This window comes from Euleptes europaea, chromosome 7, assembly GCF_029931775.1.
Source record: "Euleptes europaea isolate rEulEur1 chromosome 7, rEulEur1.hap1, whole genome shotgun sequence".
NCBI lineage: Eukaryota > Metazoa > Chordata > Lepidosauria > Squamata > Sphaerodactylidae > Euleptes > Euleptes europaea.
This window is the reverse complement of record NC_079318.1, coordinates 35,525,828-35,543,265: the sequence shown is the minus strand read 5'-3', so window position 1 is coordinate 35,543,265 and position 17,438 is coordinate 35,525,828. Positions and strand designations below refer to the sequence as shown.

The window sequence follows — 17,438 nt, the reverse complement described above, 5'->3', positions numbered from 1 at the left end:
CAGTATTCCAAGTGTGGTCTCACCATAGATTTGTACAAGGGCAGTATGATAGCAGCAGTATGACGTACCGCTTCAGCCTCACTGCAGGTTGCTCTTCTTTCACAAAAGAAGAGCGGAGCACATTTTACAAATCAAAAACCAAAAAAGGAAGTGAACAAAAGAGCAAGCCTCATCTAACACCACTGAAAAAGACTGTGGTGGGTGGGTGGGCCGAGTAAGAACCAACATGATAACTGCAGAGACCAGCACACCCAAGGCACCCCCATTACGGCCAAAGCGGTCTGGCACAGCCTTTTGGCGTGATTCAACAGGGCAGCTCTGGGGCCCAGCCTGGTGGGGAACTTGCATTCACCCAGTGGCATTGTACAGCCTGGCCCTCTCAGCAAGTGCCACGCCCAGCTCAGGACACCAGTAGCAAAGTGTCCACAGAAGTGACCTCTGAAGAGCCCAACCTGCTCAGTTGCACACATCCACACAGCAGCTGGAAGAAACAGACATGAGTTCAGCAAAATGAAAGCTAATACACAAACCACACGCCGCTGGAGAGACCCACACATGGGAAGCCTTTGTGCCCCACACCCTCCCTTAACATGGCTGGTGGAGACACGCACCCATTTCTTGGCACAGGCTGAAAAGGTAGGAGTGCCGGCTGGAGGTGTCCAAGGGTCGTAACTCACGAACCAGAAAATTGGACAAATTAGAGTCGGAAGGGGAGTGTGAGGGTGGAATTCGGCTTCAAAAGAATGGGAAGGAGTGCAAATTGAGCCGTGAACACCAGCACAGAGCAGTATGCCGGTGTACACCAGAGTGTTTTTGTTCTGGGGCTGCAGAACTAATTCTCCACTCTTCATATGTATTAAAAAAATACAATAAATATATCAAAAAATGGCCTGGAATTCCTGGGCAGGAGGGCCACGACGGCAGTCCTTTCAGCTCCAGGACTGCAGGCACAGCCCTGGGGAGGGGGATGGACCACTGGCACCCGGGCCCGCCTTGCTCCCTAATCCTCAATTGAGCAAGTTGCCCTGCTCCTGGGCTTGCGTCAGGCTGTCCTTGCGATGGAGGTGGTGAACCCCCATCCTCTTGGGACTGCGGTGTGGCCGGCCGGAAGGAGCCTTGCTCTTGCCTGGCCTGCTGGGCTCGGAGGCGGCCTCCTGGCTGTTCTCCTTGTTTCCCTGCAGCAACACTTCCTGCTCTTCGGCGGGGCTCCGGGGCGCATCTCCGTCTGCGCAGTCCTTGTGCTGCTCTGGCGAAGACGAGCTGAGAAGCTCCGCCGGCCCCTCGGTGCCACCCCCTTGGAGCAATTTGTGGGCCTCCTCCTGGGAGAAGTCTGTGCCGTAGTCGGAACACAAGTGGCCCCGGCGGGCCCGGGACTCTGTACTGTCCGTGTCCACACTCGAGCCTCTGCTCACGGTCCAGCTGCAGCTCTGGGCCGACTCCTCGCCGTCCGAGTAAGCGGAGGCAGCCCGCCCCAGCTCCTGCATGGAGCGGCTGAAGCGCTTCTGGAGCTCCTGGGCTGTGTCGCGGCTAAAGGACGTACGGTTCGCCAGCACCCGCTCGGTGGTGGGGGGAGCCTTGTCCACAAACATCCGCTGCCAGTTAGCCAGCAGGTCTTCCTCAGAGCTGGCGGAACTGGCAAAAGTGCTGGGCACCTGCGGAGGGCTGCTAAAGGGGCTGCTCTGCGAGGAGCCGTGAGCTCGGCTCACCTTCGGGGATGGCTGGTAGGAGCAGCTAGAGGCGGAGCGCTGGCCTTCCGAGGCGGGGCTGCCGGGGAGGGTCCGCTGCCTGTCACAGCCTTCCTCCTCCCCCTGAACCAGGCTCAAGGAGATAGCCTGGCGCGTGGCATAGGTGCAGTTGGGCAGGGGGCTGTTCTTTGGGATCCTTACCTTGTCCTCAGAGAACTCAATCACCTTGCGCCCAGGGTACAGAGGGTGGGGAGGGGGAGGGGTGGGATAGGGGCTCAGCCGCTCGAATGTCGGCACCTCTCCAGGCAGGCTCTCCAAGCTGCTCTGGGGGTTGCAGCCTCCATTCTGCTGCCTCCCTCCTTCCACTTCCTCTTTCCCAGCCTGCCCCGAGCCGGGACAGGTGTCGGGCAGTGCTCCGCTCATGTCTACATGCACGAAGACGTCCTCGGCCACGGGGCAGCTGCTGCTGCTGGATTTAGCAGAGTTGAGCACCAGTGACTCCGGCTTCTCCAGGACTCTGGCAATGACCGAGGTGGGCACAACGTCCGAGGGGGCTAAGGTGTGCAGGGCCTCCTGGCCAGGGCCCGAGGACTCCTGAGAACTGTGCAAGTGCTTATTGACCATGTCTTGCAGCTCATAGGGAAGCTACGGAAGGAGAAGACAGAAGAGTTACCCTGGTGCTCGTCCGGTGCCTAGGAAACAGCAACCTCAGAGGTTGGAGTGAGTGCATGGCACGAAAGGTAGAGCCCCACAGCTAGGCCCAAACTAAACTCCTTGTTCTGGCATGCCACGCCATTAAAAAGCTTCTCTGTGTGTGTGTGTGTGTAAAGTGCCGTCAAGTCGCAGCCAACTTATGGCGACCCCTTTTTGGGGTTTTCATGGCAAGAGACTAACAGAGGTGGTTTGCCAGTGCCTTCCTCTGCACAGCAACCCTGGTATTCCTTGGTGGTCTCCCATCCAAATACTAACCAGGGCTGACCCTGCTTAGCTTCTGAGATCTGACGAGATCAGGCTAGCCTGGGCCATCCAGGTCAGGGCAAAGAGCTTCTGTAATCACCTACAAATACAGAGAGACATCGATTTCTGTCCCAATAACAGAAACTTGGATAATTCCCTGGTTCCTGACCATTTAGGAGAGATGCGTATGCACCAGCTTGAGCAAAAGACAAAAAGAGCTGTGCTGGCATACATTAGGCCAACATTGATTGGTGGAAAAAATTAGCTAGTGATTGCGCTGAACTGAATGAGCAAACCCCCCTCTTCTACTAGAGTCAGCAGCTCCCAGGGAGAATGTGGCAATTACAATCCACCACCTTGGCAACCTGCCCCGGGGAGGAGGATCAATTACCATCCTGGCACTTTCTGACTCTGGGGAAGATAGAAGACAAGGGATGACGCTACTTCTCTCAGCTCACCCTGAGGCAGTTAATGCATGGAAGGAATAGCTGGTCTGGGCATGTGAGCTCCTGTGCCAGGGCATGAAGACCAAGTGCAACCACGTTGGTCAGCAGAAGAGGGGAGGCAGGGCTGTGGTCTGAAGGAGTGTATGGTCCCAATACCAGATCTCAGCCCAGTCTCTCCACCAGAGAACCACAGGGACAAGCCTCAGATGCATGCATCATGGCTTGTCCTATGAATAACATTTTATTCACCCTTCCTTCAGGAGAGACAGGCATAAATTTAGGCATATATACTGAGGGATTAGACATATATTCAGGAGAGACTGAGGCATATCTATTTAGGTGGATAAATGAATTCATTTATGCTAGAGATTTTCAAAGTCCTTCAAGGCATTCCACAAAGGAAAGCTGAATAAAAGATGGCCTGAATTCCACCCTTCTCATCCTGCATGGGAAAAGGTTAAGTGTTCTCGAGATCTGGCACTGGACACACAATCTCTTCTAGGTAGTGGTATTATTTCTCATCCTCTGTGATAAATTAAAATTTTCTTTGGGTGAAGATTGGATTAGGCCTCAGCATGCAAATATGTTTGTATGGAAAGTGATCTAAGCTACAAACCCCTCTGAAGTGTGACAATACTGGTTTTAAGAAACGTGTCTTAATATTGTATGATTTATTGCTGCCATGTTTGATAACAGAAAACAGCAAGAGACCAGTAGCACTTTGAAGACTAACAAAATTTCTGGCAGGGTAGGAGCTTTTGTAAGCCACAGCTCACTTCTCTTCATGAAAGCTCCTACCCTGCCAGAAATTTTGTTACTCTTTAAGGTGATACTGGACTCTTGCTCTCTTCTACTGCTAGTGACAGACTAACATGGCTACCCCTCGTGTTTGATAATGTATTTTATTAGTTTTAGGAGGTCCTGAGTGGTGGTGGTGGTGGGTTACCAGGGAACCCTTGGTTTAAGGGAGTTTCCCAGCAAGGAAAGACACCATTTCCCCCTTCCTACCGTAACTATTATTCCTATTATTTGTTTCAATGTTTCCAAGCACAGTGATAATACACAAGAATGTTTTTAAGAACAAGGAAAGCCAGAAAATAATAGAAATTGTCCAAAATTCTATGACATAACCTAAAAAGAAAAGGTGGCCTCTGCACCATGCCAACCCTGTTTTCAGTTAAGAGGCCAAACAAAAAGTAGAACATTCAAGGCACATAAACAGCACCTTGCTTCTAAGTTTCTTTGTTTCTGAAGCGTCTTTCCTATTTATGTGAGAAAGAAACACCCCACTTCAACCCAAAGAATTCAAAACCTCTGTAAGGGTACAGAGGTGGAAGATGCCAGTCATAACTGGTCTCAGAGATGTGAATTCTGAGGAGTGGCATTAATTTGGTGAAAATTAAGCAATAAGGTTGGCTCAACTACACTGTTCAGATGAGCTCTGAAGAGTCATAGTGAAATGTGGCACTCATACAATTGCACAAAGCTTTCCGTACAACAGTTAGCCATTTGACTCGTTGAATACAGGTCCTTCTCTCCTCCTCTAAAGGCCCCAACATTCATTACTTTTCATTTGGTAACCAGTTTCTCAACACACGCAAACAGCATCACAACGGTGCACCTCTATATAACAGGCACTTTACACATGAACATGCCAATAATAAATGATGCTACTATGATGTATTCTGAGAGTAAAACTGGCAAATCTACAGTGGCCCTAAGATGGAATGGGCCACTACGAGGTCACTAGAGAACCTGCATCTTATAAAGGCAGGAAAATCACTAAGATGCAGAGAACCACTTCTCCCCGTGCAACCTTTTTTCCTCTTTCTTGCTGCAGGGAGGCCTCTTGAAGATATTTACTGCATAGTAACCCACAAACACGAAGACACCACTTACATCAGCAAATTTGTGGTTCCGAAAGTGAGATTTGTTGCACTTCAGCAGCTGTACTGCCAGGTTACAGTCCTGACGATATCGCTCCTGCCAAGATAACATAGGAATTTACAACCAGATATAGACCAAGCTGGTTTGGTATCTGAGGCAGAAAATCCAAATAGCACCCCCCCACACACACACACACAGAGTAGTACAAACCAAGTAATTGACAATTTGCTATCATTTAAGGGTCTCCCAAAAACTGCCACGAGTCAGAAGACCATGCTTAATAGTAGGGCTGGCCCCAATCACATCAGCTTCTCATCTCTAACCACACTACCCGTCTTTTAACGTGAGGTAGTCCCTACCCATGTCTTATTTGGACAGAGAAGACTAAGACCTGCAAAAAAGCCCCGTCAAAAGGCTGTTCTGTACATTTTTATATACTACTGAACTTCAAGTACACTCCCCTGCTTTTACTGTCCTTTATTGTGTATTTCCGATCCATCTTAGCTGCCTAAGTTTATACATTTGAACAGCTTGGGCCTGCAAATCAGTGTACTTGGGTTTAAACACTGCTTAAACCTCACCAAAGTGATTTGGTTAAATATAACTTATGCAGTAAGAAGAGAAGCAAAAATCCATCTTGCTCAAATCAACCAGACTGAGCGTATTTTAATTTTCCAGAAGACTCCCTGACTTTCTTCCATCCCATGAATACCTTCAAATGTGAATACTGAATTTTTCATACTGAGATGTCCAGAATTGTGGAATAATCCAGCTCCTGCTTCACCATAATCCATGAAGAGGGCAGTGTTGCCATTTTAGGATTTTTAAGATCGGGTACCTGGTTAGGGGGGCAGGGCCTAGTGATTTTTGCATAGGTAGGGAGGTGAAGTCTAATGACCAGAGTGCTGAGTCCATTGGGGGGAGGGGGACATAAGCATCAACTCTCCTTCCCAAACAAAAGACAATGGATAACTCAACAAAAAAAAACCCCAATATCAAATCCAATGCAAACAGACCAAATAATTACACGGAATATCTGCTAGTTGGCAGCTTTAGAAGAGGGACTACTCTCATGACAGGTTGATTAGGCATCTTATTGCTTTTCAACAGCTAAATCCCCTTGTGGAAGCTCAGCTCCAATACACTAATCAGTTGTTTCTCAGGGCTTGAGAGCAATTTTACGCTGCCAAGTCTTCTCTTGATCCCACATGAAGCTAATGCTCATTCTCCACATAGCTCCAGCTCTCTGTATTTTGCCAGCATCCCATAGTCAGGAATGAACAGATCTGGTCTTCCCCCTCATTCCACCTTCACGCACTGGATACACTGTACAAGGAAATATTACTTACATTAAGCTCTTCCAGTTTATTAATGGTCGTTTTGGCATCCAGTAGCTTGTTAGTGAGCTCCACAATCTCCCAATCAAGTGTTTTCCGATCCATCTCGGCTTTTTTTATCTGGAGTACAGGAATGTACAGGAGATAAGTCCTACTAGCTGTCTGATTTTGATCCTATCCTAATCTCTTCCAAACACAGCTCCTAATCCATGCCATACAAAACAAGCAAAGCTACAGCTATGTCTCTTTCTCAGCTGGGCACAAGACCATGGAACCAGTCACTCTGCATCCATTTGCTTGGACGTCTCACAGGAACATCTGCTAGCTATGAAAACAACCTGCGCACAAGTTTTGCCTAGTGCAGTTGCTTTTCTTACCTTCTTGGCAAACAGACCATGAAGAAGATTGATGCCAGAAGGGGGAAACTGCACAACTGAGGGGTGCTCCCCAACTGTGCCAGGTTTGATGTCAACTATCCCTAACATACCACAAACACATCTTTTAAAATGGAGAGGCTGTAAATAAACTGTGACCTCTTCACCCAAGGGACAGCAACTCTAACAAATGGGCTAGTGACCAGCCCAGCACCCATTCAGCTAAGCCTTCCCCTCCCAAAACGTTTCCCTGTTCAGCACAGCAACTGCCAGCAGTCTGTCTTACTTCCCTGTTCATCCTACAGGCGATGAAGGCATGTCTCTGATGTTGCAGGGCAGAGGGGTCCAGTCTAAATGGCTATGTTTGCACCTCCCAGATGTGACCTTTAATTGTAGCATGCAAGCATCCTCTGCAGACCTCCCTCCCAAATCTGTTTTCAGTGTAACAAAGAAGCATGTTTCTAATCTACTTCGTTATGGGTGGGGTGGGTGAGAGAAATGCACACAGTTGCCACAGTTTTGGCTTTAAACCAGACTATCAAGGAGGGTGTTCCCAACTCCTAGGTTCTCAGACCATGAGGCTCACTTCCTGCTCCCACACCTTTGTTCACCTCTTTCATTCTTCCAACCATCCCACAATCCCCAACAAAACAACTGTGCATTATTCTTTAAAGAAAAGCAAGATTTGGAGACCTAACCAGAGAATGAAAACGTGTGAAAAATACATTCAGAGAAACCGGCATAGATTGTGCAAATAAAGCAACTATTTTCTTACATTGCATACTTTATTCTGCTTCTCTCAGTGACAAGGAGGGGACTAAAACAATGCAAAGCCCTGGCTCTCAGAATTTCACGAGGCATTTCAAACCTCTCTTTACAGACTTGAGAACTAAAAAAAAAATGGCTTTTGCTACATTAAAAACAGATTTGCAGGGTGTTAATTTTGCATCCAATATATTCTTTTTTTTGTTCTTGTGAAGTGAGATCACAAAGTTGTGGGACACACACGGAATTGCAAAATTATACATTTTAGAAGGCTCCCCCCCGCCCCGGATTTACGTGAATGGAATCGAGGACTCCCCCCGCTCTAGTCGCCTTAGCTTTGGCCCTCGGCCTTCTCCCATACTCTGCAAAAGGCTGCTCTGGCACCAACATAAAAGATACCCAGGCCAATCGCTTTGCCTCGGTAGCAGACAAATTTCACTAGACTTGCAACCACTGAACCCCGCCCTCCCATTGCCTTCCTGTGGGAGGAATGGAGGGGTTGTGCCAGATGGAACATGAATGGACTCGGTAGGGTGCAGATGCTCTGCAAAAATGATCAGGGATGGATGTTGGATTTATACTGGGATGAAAGTCCCTGCAGGTGCGCACACCTCTGGGGGCTTGTTAATTTGCTCCCCGAGGTTCCTCCGATGATCTCCAATAAAAGAGAGGCAATGCAAGGGGGCCACAGCCTGTCTGAAATTCTCAGCAGAGAAGTCCAGAAGAAGTCTGCGGGGAATGTGTTCATGCTGTGAACAGGGGGGTATAATCCAGTGGAGAGCGAAGCCTATTCAAGCGGAGTCTAAGGCAGTGACTGAAGCTCAGAAAGGGCAGTTCTTTTAGAAAGTGTTAACATCTTCTGGTACCCTTAAAATGTATAACCAATCACAGAGATCCCAAGTGAAAAGAGGGAAATGTAACATTTGCCAATGTACTAAGTGACTGGAGCTGCATCGCTCTCTCTACAGCAGGGGTGTCAAACACAAGGCCTGCGGGCCGGATCTGGCCCCTTGAGAGCTCTTATCTGACCCGCAAGCCAGCCACCCCCTCCAGTCCCGATCTGGGCTGGAAGGCATGGCCCGGCCTGACCAAGGGACATTTATGTCATATTCGGCCCCTCTATAAGCTGGGCTCCAACTTTCCCCACAAAGAGTGTGGTCTAGGCAATGGCTCAATGTAAAACGGAGCAAGGCATGCTAGGATCTCTGGGCTACCACAGGCCAGGCCTCCAAGGTGAGACGTTTTAGACAAACTCCAGCTGCTGGCAGTTTGAGCTTCTGGGACCCCCAGGCAAGGGCAGCGAAAGCAGGGCTGAAAAACACGTGGCCGACAATGGAAGTGGACAAGCTGAGACATGTGAAGAAGAAAAAGAAAAAACACACAAACGAAAAGACGCAACTGCAAAAATCCAGCTTTGACTGAGAGAGGCCTGAGAGGTGAGCGCACCCAGCGTGTGCCAGCGGCAGCATAGGAAGGAAGAGGAAAGAGAGAGGAGAGAGAGAAAAGAAACAGCCATGAGTGTTATGAATGCACACAATACACAAATGTCGGCTGCACTCAGATAGCCCCACAACCCACAATGAACCTCCCCACCCAGATCTTGCAGAAAAAAATGGCACATCGCATGTCTAGAGCTCTTTAAAAAAAAAAAAAAAAAAAAAGCTGACAGAAGACAAAACTACACATAGCTACACTGCAGAAGAACCCAAATTCCAAAGCACACAACACAGAAGATCTGGAAAGCAAATCGCACCCCCACCCAGTCAACAGACCAAACCTGACTCAACAGCCCTCCCATCAGACAGGCCCCGGCCCATCCACTCTCCCCATTACAAGTTCAGCAGGTGGGTTACCAGGGTGTGTAGCTTCTCCTCCAAATCCTGATTGGTTCTTTGTGAGGCTGTATAACTGTTCTGCAATCTAGAGACAGGGAAAAAAAATAAGTGTCCAGGTTATTAATCCAACTGAAGAACCACCAGATTTCCTGCAGTATGAAGTTAGATACGTAGATTTGTGACGGAGCTTAACTATGGCTCCATCTTACAATTTCCTGCTGTGAGTATAGGAGGATTTGGCCTTCTTGCACAGCAAGCTTGAGAACATGAACTGTGTCTACAGAGGAGTGGAACGCTGGCTGAAGAGAGAGCGAGAGTTGGGAGAGAAAGCAAGTCTGAAGATATGAAGGGAAAAGGCATTGTCCCCAGCTCAGGAGGGAGGCTGAAAGAATCTCAGGAAAGTCTCAGGTAAGCCTTCAGTTGAGGGACTTGCCTCTGCCCACACAATAAATCAGGAACAGAGCCAAATAACATCTCTGAACCACAGTGGGGGGGGGGGTTTGGGGGGAGGGAGAATCTTCTGAACTTCTACTAAAGGGCCCTCACCAAAATACCTTCCCCAGTTCTAACTACCTACCTACTCTAGGCAGCTGGCGCAACAGGCTGTATCCTACCAACTGAGACAGATATTCTCCTTTTTACTCCCAAAAGACAGAAGGATCTGCATGGACAAAAAGCTATTTGGGGGCTGCAGCAAAGAAGTCAGTGATTTTCGCTTCTTCATTGTACCCCTCCCAAGTTTGCGTAGCTTATTGTTCATGGGAGTCCTACAGCCCCCAGCATCAGTTTTTTGGGGGGAGTCAAAAAGGGTTGCTGGAGAGAGAGGTGGAAATCAGTGAAAATCTGCATCTGCAAGCATATTGCATTGGGAGCTGGCAGAATACAACACCGTGCATCACAGGAGAGAGCACCTCACTCATTCCGAGGCTCAGATTCTATTATGTGGCACTTATAATAGCATTTATGCATCAGTTGTAGGCAAAATAAACCAGGAAGTTCCAGGATAAGCCATACTGAAGGAAAAATTCTGGCTTTTCAAGTGGTTTCTTAAGATCTATTCACCAAAAAAAAAAAAGGGGGGGGGGAGGGAGACGGATTTTCCAGACACAGGATGGTCAACAAGATTCATACGACTAATATGGGCTACTGTGTAGATGGGCTGGAGACAAGTTAATGCTTCCCCTCAACAACCCTGGAAAGCACCCCACAAGCAGGAAACAGCCGGAGAGTTAGGAAGCCCCCTTCTGTCACCCATGAAGCTCTTAGAGGGGCCATACCTACGGAATTTGTCCTTGAACTTCTCTAACTCCTCACGATTTTGGCCCAGCTCCATCTCCAGATAGTCTTGGCCAGACTCCAGCTCCCTCTCCATCGCCTCCATTTTGTTGGTGACATAGGCCAGACGTCGACGCAGCTCCTCGTTCTCATGCTGTAGCAACCTAAGGCAAGCAACACATCCTTCAGTGGCCTACAGGAGCTGTGGGCATCAGCACACACACACAGGTCTAGCCTCAGTTCAAACTCTGGTGGAATTCACCAGGATGCACGTGGACAACGCTCAAAAGATGATCTTCATTACCTTCCCTGCTCAGCGGAGAAGAAGCAAAGGTAGGGAGGAGATATTTTCTAAGAAGTGAAAATATTTTTGCAGTAGATTATTGATTGTGTGCACATCTTAGGAGTTTACACATTTCCCCCCCACAGGGAACTCTCATAACAAGGTCTGAAATTGATGTAATTTGCCCATGGTTAATTCTCTTATAAATGCACCCTTGTAAAGTACAACTGAAAAGCAAGCTTGTTTTCTAAAAAGAGAAAAGTCTTGCCAATAGGAAAAAGCCTCACAATATGGGAACATGTTTGGAAAGGTAGTGTTGTATAGTGCTTAGAGTGCCAAGGAGACTCAGGTCCAAACCTCCACTCAGCCTTGCTCATTAAGTGATCTTGGACCAGTCACCCTCCCCAGCCTAACCCATCTCACAAGGCCATTGTGAAGATAAAGATGAGGAGGGGCTGAATATGTTGCCTCGAGCTCCTTAGAGGAAGGGCAGATAAAAATGCGGTAAGATACATGAGTTCTGACCTGGATGACCCTGGCTAGCCCAATCTTGTCAGATTTCGGAAGCTAAGAAGCGTTGGTCCTTGTTAGTATTTGGATGGGAGGCTGCCAGGGTTGTGAAGCAGAGGCAGGCAAGGGAAAACCACCTCTGCCTCTTGCCTTGAAAATCCTACAGGATCACCATAAGTCAGCTGCGACTAGACAGCACTTTACACCACCAAGATATATGAAAAGCACCCCCCCCCATATTTACAGAAGATGTAAATAAATTTCAAACCTAGCAGTGTGTATTACCTTTAAGGGGAAAAACAAACTGTAATCAGACTTCCTGCCAGACAAAAAGGTACAGAACACTCTTCTACATGGAGAAGGTTTTTCAAACTCCTTGCTTGGCACCACTAAGTGCTACCAGATTACTACCAGTCTTTTCAAATCCCAGCTAGAAAATTCTAAAGAGAGGCCAGGAGGGAATGGGGATCAGCAGAGGCAGACATAAAAAGATCTTTTGCAAGTGGTTAAAAATAATATAGAAGAGCATTGTTCTATAGTACTTGGAAAAGAGTCTTCTCTTCTGGAGTATGTGCTGTCAAGGTTACACTTGTAAGCCAGCAAGCCCTCTGAGTACTGGCAAGAATATGGAACAGTATGTTTTTCGGTCACGAAAGAAACATATTCCAGCCGGCCATACCGGAGACAGAACCTTACATTCAGCAGCAGACCACCCAGCCATGCCAGAAGCGCCTTCTTAGTTTACAGTATCTGGATTAAACACAGCAGCCAGACGGGCTACACAGCTCAGGTGTCTTCCACTGGAAGTTGAAACTCACTTAATAATTTACATGCTGCCATCAGAACCTAGCCAGGGTGCAGGGAACGAAGTGAGTCAACCAACATAAGATGTCCACCTGGCTGACACCTATGCCCCCCCGCACAGGAAATCTGGCCCAGTTTCCAAGTTTGTGAGTGGAGTTAGTCTATGGAAACAGAAGTAGCTAATGTTCACACAGTGGCTTCAGACACCTGACAGAGGAAGGTAACTTGTCATATCCCTATATTCACTTCCATGCAGAATCTCTTTCACAACTATTATCCAGTGTTTGGTTGTCCTTTGGTCGCTCAGAGGCAATAAAAAACCCCAGAGGTCTGCTGCAAATATTTTGCCTGCCTACCTTTCACAGAAAGAGGGCGAAGCTAAGTTCTTTAAAAAGTCAGAGTAGATTACGCTCAAATGCAGGTGCTTTAAAATAATGTCAAGTATTAAAAACATATTTTTGGAAACTAACCAGGTGCTTCCATATTTATCCTTCCTGTACAACAGTATTACAGAAAAGTTCAGCAGAGTTATTCCGATGCCCAGTAAGTCGGACCTCTCCCTACACTAGACCTGGCATCTACATTACCTATGTGATGGTCACTTCTGGCAATGCATCATATGCTACGTGAAAACGAAAACAAGGGCAAAGTTATCCATTAGATCATTCTTGATATACTCAGAGAACAAGTTGAAGCAGGTCTGCTCAGAATCCTGGTCAAGTCTATTCAATGGGGCTTACCCCTAGCAGAATGTTCTTAGGACGGCTCTGTTAAGAGTCTCAAAGCAGGAAATGCCATCAGACAAATATGACAACCTAGCAAACAGAGGACGAGTGCACACAGAGCTGCGAAACAACATGAGAACAAGAAGGGAGTGGTGTACTTACTTCATCCTCTCTGCATCTGTCAGGGGCTCCTGTGCAAAAGAGGAAACAGAAGTCAGAATCTCTTAAGATACATGGATCAATTTCCAGAGGTGCAAACTGAAATACACAAATGCCAGAGGAAGACCCAACATGCTTCCATTCACATGCAAAGAACTCTGGGCAACTCACATCCCACATTCTCAGAGGCTGCCTATCTTAGGAGAAAAAGACAATGGATTGGGGGTTGCTAAATTCTGCACTCCACACCATCAGATGGATTTCTTACAATGCTACTTATTTAACTTAAGTGTTTGCTTGCCTCTCTGTCCATCCATTTTCATTCAAATTCCAAGTGTGTTTGGAGAGACCAGCATGCACCATCCTGTGCTACAAACCTACTCTTCATTGCTCTGACAGTCCCAACAAGTGAGAATGACCAACAAACCTGCAACATGCCTTCTTGGTTCCTGGAGAAAAGGCAAAACGCTTCATGTTGCCTGCCAATATTTTATCTTTTTAAATTATAATTTTAATCACACAATCCCTCCAACGTGCTCAGGTAGATGGGTCCTCCTGCCCAGTGTCATTCTCACAGTACTGCTATGAGATAAATTAGGCTAAGTGATGCTAACTAGCCAAAGCCACCCAGTGAAAGTCGTATTGAACAGGGATGCAGCTGCAATCTCTCAGCATCTTCAAGGTCTGACATTAGAAACAAAAAGACCTGGGCAAAGAAATGGTAGCATGCTGTTGGAATTTACTTGAACAACAAACTTCTTTTTCTGATAAGAAGTGGCTGATGGTTTAAGAGAGTGCATAGGTGTGTGCATTTGAGCATACGCATCTGTAAGCCTGTGGCATTTACTAGGCTGTCTGGCCAAACAAGTAAGCCGCAGCTAAGACTACCCCCACCTGAACAAACACACTTTGGTTCAGCACACTGGCACTCTGCAGTCTTGTAGGTAGATAACAAAGACAGGAGTTTTGATAAAGTCCACAGGGACAAGGCCAATGTCATAGGTAGAAAACTGTTCCACTCTGAACGGAAGTATTCCAACTAAGCAAATAGCGGAGGAAAGCCCAAAAAAGGATCAGCCAGCTTCAAAGCCAACACAGGTCAGTCTGGATGGCCAAAAAATCACCTCCTTCTCAGCACAAATGGATGGATGGTCTACTGGAGAAGCAGGAAGCCCAGTTTCCCATTATGTGAATCACCTCCTACAGATGAGCCCAAGTGGAGACCAAGACACAAACCAATTCTTCTCTAGATGGGCAGGCGCAGGGAGGTCAACCCTCTTAGACAGAACCAATTTCCCATCCCAGAGCCCAAAGTGCAAGAGGAGGGCTTAACTAGAGGAACGTGCTCCTCGCTGTCTTCACTGAGTACCTACCTTGTTTAATGCTAAGCTGAAGGAAGGGGAGATTCTAGGTGAAATACTGGCCTCCTCCTGGTTCCTGCGTAAGGGAGGTGAGAAGGACCCTTTCTCCATGTAGCTCGAGTCCAGCACAGACTTCTGGCCAGACCTGCAACTCAGAGACTGTGGACGTGCCAGCTGTGAAGGCTGCTTACTAAGGTTGGGCCCTTGGCTGTCCCCTCCCCCCCGACTAGATGTCTTCGACAAAGGCAGATGTTGCTGATGCTCAGAAAACACCCTTGCCAGACCCAGATCTGGCAGATGTTGCAGGTGATACTGACTTAGATCCACCACCTGCCTCTCCGTGGAGAGAACCTCCTCCTGGCTGTCATATCTCACCAGGACGGGCTTCCTCCTTAGCCACGGAGCCCTCTCCGTTTCCTCTGCTGGCTTCTTCTGGCAGGATGTCATTCCAGATCCCTCATTTCTCCACTCTGCCTTTTTCCTACTTAGGTGAGGGCTTTTCTCAGCTGTCCGCTTAGCAACCTCAGGCCAACTTTCTTTCTGCCCTTCTGGTATGGAGCGTTGGGGAGAGGTGGGCGAGCCCCGGCTTCCTTCTCCTCCTCTGCCAGTCTGTCCCAGTGACTGCAAATGGACGGGGCTCAGCACCCTGTGGGTGATTTCATCCAGAAACCTGGAGAATTGGTGCTTCTCTTCTGTGATCTTTTCTTTTCGTCTGATGGATTCAGCACTGCTGATGCCCTTTTGCTCCGGTGCACGCTTTCCCTGCCTGTTGAGGCACACCTGAGGATCGCTATTCTTGCGTGAGCAGCAGCTACGGGCCAGCGTCTCCACTGAGCGGGACTTATGCAAGGTCTCAGGCTGCGCTCCAAGTCTATCAGTCTGCTTCAGGATGCCTTTGAGAGGTAGGCGGATGGGTGGGACACGGAACTTTCTAGGCGCTAAGACTTCAGCAGGCTCTTTGAACATCAGGGAGCGCTCCAAGCTCCTGCTCTTGAGGGGGCGGGTTGGCTTCCGGCCTTCATCTCCAGACGTCACAACTGTCTCTACGCTCCGGCTCATGAGCTTGTCGAGCTGCCTGCGGCTCAGCCGACGGCAGTGCTTCGCACTCCGCTTCCCCATTCTCCCCCTGTGAAGCAACACAGCAGGCAGTGTCCGGCTCTTGAGGTTCAGTGCTGCTCTGCACCCTGCCATTTCTTTGTCACTGCTTGACTCCGGGGACCAGGAAGAAGAAACGTTAACGTTGCGTACCTCATACCCATCCATCTGCTGTCTGAGATGGCCTGCCTTGGTGTAACTAAACCCCTTCTGCTCACGGACAGGGAACAGGCCTTTAGTGGCCCTGGTTTCAGTTACCTGGCTCTGCTCTGCCAAAATCACACCATCTTGGTCGTCGTGCAGGATGGGCAGCTCATGCCGAATCTCGCGGTGCTGCGGGGGAGCCTTGCGGTAAGGCTTCTTGGAAGGGATGGTACTGGTCATCGTCCCTCCAGCTGAGTTTTCACAACAGGTCACCTGCCAACAGCATAAACGGCAGAGAAGAGGAAGAGAGTCACGGATACCCCATGGAGCCTAGAGGTTTCCCCACAAGGCAATCGGATAGCTCGCGTCCCACAGCAGCCGCATATCCAGAGAGCAAAGCGAGGCAGGCCAGAGCCTTAGAACAGCAGCTGCGGTGAAAAGGGAGACAGAAGAAGAAGAGGAGCACAGCCGTGTCCTCCCAGCCAGCGAGAGCAGAACCTCGGCCCATCCTCCACCTCTGCTGTGAACGACCACGCGCACATAACAGTGTGCGTCCGGATTATATATAGCAAACAAGAACAGGCCTCAGAGCAGCATATTGATTAGGCTCTTTAGGAAAGGCCATTTCCAATATGGAAACTGAAAGCCTTACAGGCAGTAGTGACAGGAGTTATTGATCTCGTGCTGTCACTGCCGAGAAGGGCTACATGGAAGGCAGCTGCAGACATTAAACATACAGACAGGCTGAAGGAACTGCACACTTGTACCAGTTAAAGCCAAATTACTCCCAAGTGCGGGAGGGGTGAGACAGCAGAAGGGGGCACTTTTTGCTGCCCCTCTGTCTCTGCGACAGCTAAGGGCAAAAACTGGACGCATTCTCATCAAGGCATAAGGGATGCACGTGGCTAAAAGCTGCTGGGGTACAGGGCTGTGTAGGGTTTGGGAACACAGGTCTGCATTCTGTAAAAAAAAAAAAAAGCATAAGAACATAAGAAAAGCCCTGCTGGGTCAGACCAAGGCCCATCAAATCCAGTAGTGTTCACACCGTGGTCAGTCAGGTGCCTCTAGGAAGCCCCAAAACAACACAACTGCTGCAGCACCATCCTGCCTGTGTTCCACAGCACCTAATATATTCGGCACCCTGACCTGGATGGCCCAGGCTAGCCTGATCTCGTCAGACCTCAGAAGCTAAGTAGGGTCAGCCCTGGTTAGTATTTGGATGGGAGACCACCAAGGAATACCAGGGTTGCTGTGCAGAGGAAGGCACTGGCAAACCACCTCTTGCCATGAAAACCCCCAAAAAGGGGTCGCCATAAGTCGGCTGTGACTTGAAGGCACTTTACACACACACACACACACACACTATATTCGGCATGCTCCTCTGTTCCTGGAGAGAATAGGTATGCATCATGACTACTATCCATTTTAACTAGTAGCCATGAATACCCCTCTCCTCCATGAACATGTCCACTCCCAGCCTCCCAAGTTGGCAGCCATCACCACATCCTGGGGCAGGGAGTTCCACAATTTAACTATGCGTTGTGTGAAGAAATACTTCCTTTTATCGGTTTTGAATCTCTCACCCTCCAGCTTCAGCAGATGACCCCGCATTCTAGTATTATGAGGGAGAAAAGCTGCTCCCTGCCCACTCTCTCCAAACCATGCATCATTTTATAGACCTCTCTCACGTCTCCCCTTAACCGCCTTCTTTCCAGGCTAAACAGCCCTAAGCGTTTTAACCACTCCTCATAAGGCAGTTGCTCTAGTCCCCTAATCATTTTGGTTGCTCTTTTCTG

The 17,438-nt window shown here is 48.5% G+C and overlaps 1 protein-coding gene across 1 annotated transcript; it reads right to left on the bottom strand.

Annotated features, from left to right (window-relative positions):
• Nucleotides 1-1,007: 1,007 nt before the first annotated feature.
• On the bottom strand, nt 1,008-15,899 carry TJAP1 (tight junction associated protein 1). Its single transcript, XM_056852520.1, has 7 exons — nt 15,757-15,899; nt 13,046-13,074; nt 10,564-10,725; nt 9,305-9,371; nt 6,325-6,432; nt 4,988-5,071; nt 1,008-2,330 (listed from the first exon to the last, which is right to left on the bottom strand). The coding sequence occupies exons 1-7, from the start codon at nt 15,880-15,882 to the stop codon at nt 1,008-1,010; spliced, it is 1,899 nt and encodes a 632-aa protein (XP_056708498.1). The 5' UTR covers nt 15,883-15,899.
• Nucleotides 15,900-17,438: the final 1,539 nt, after the last annotated feature.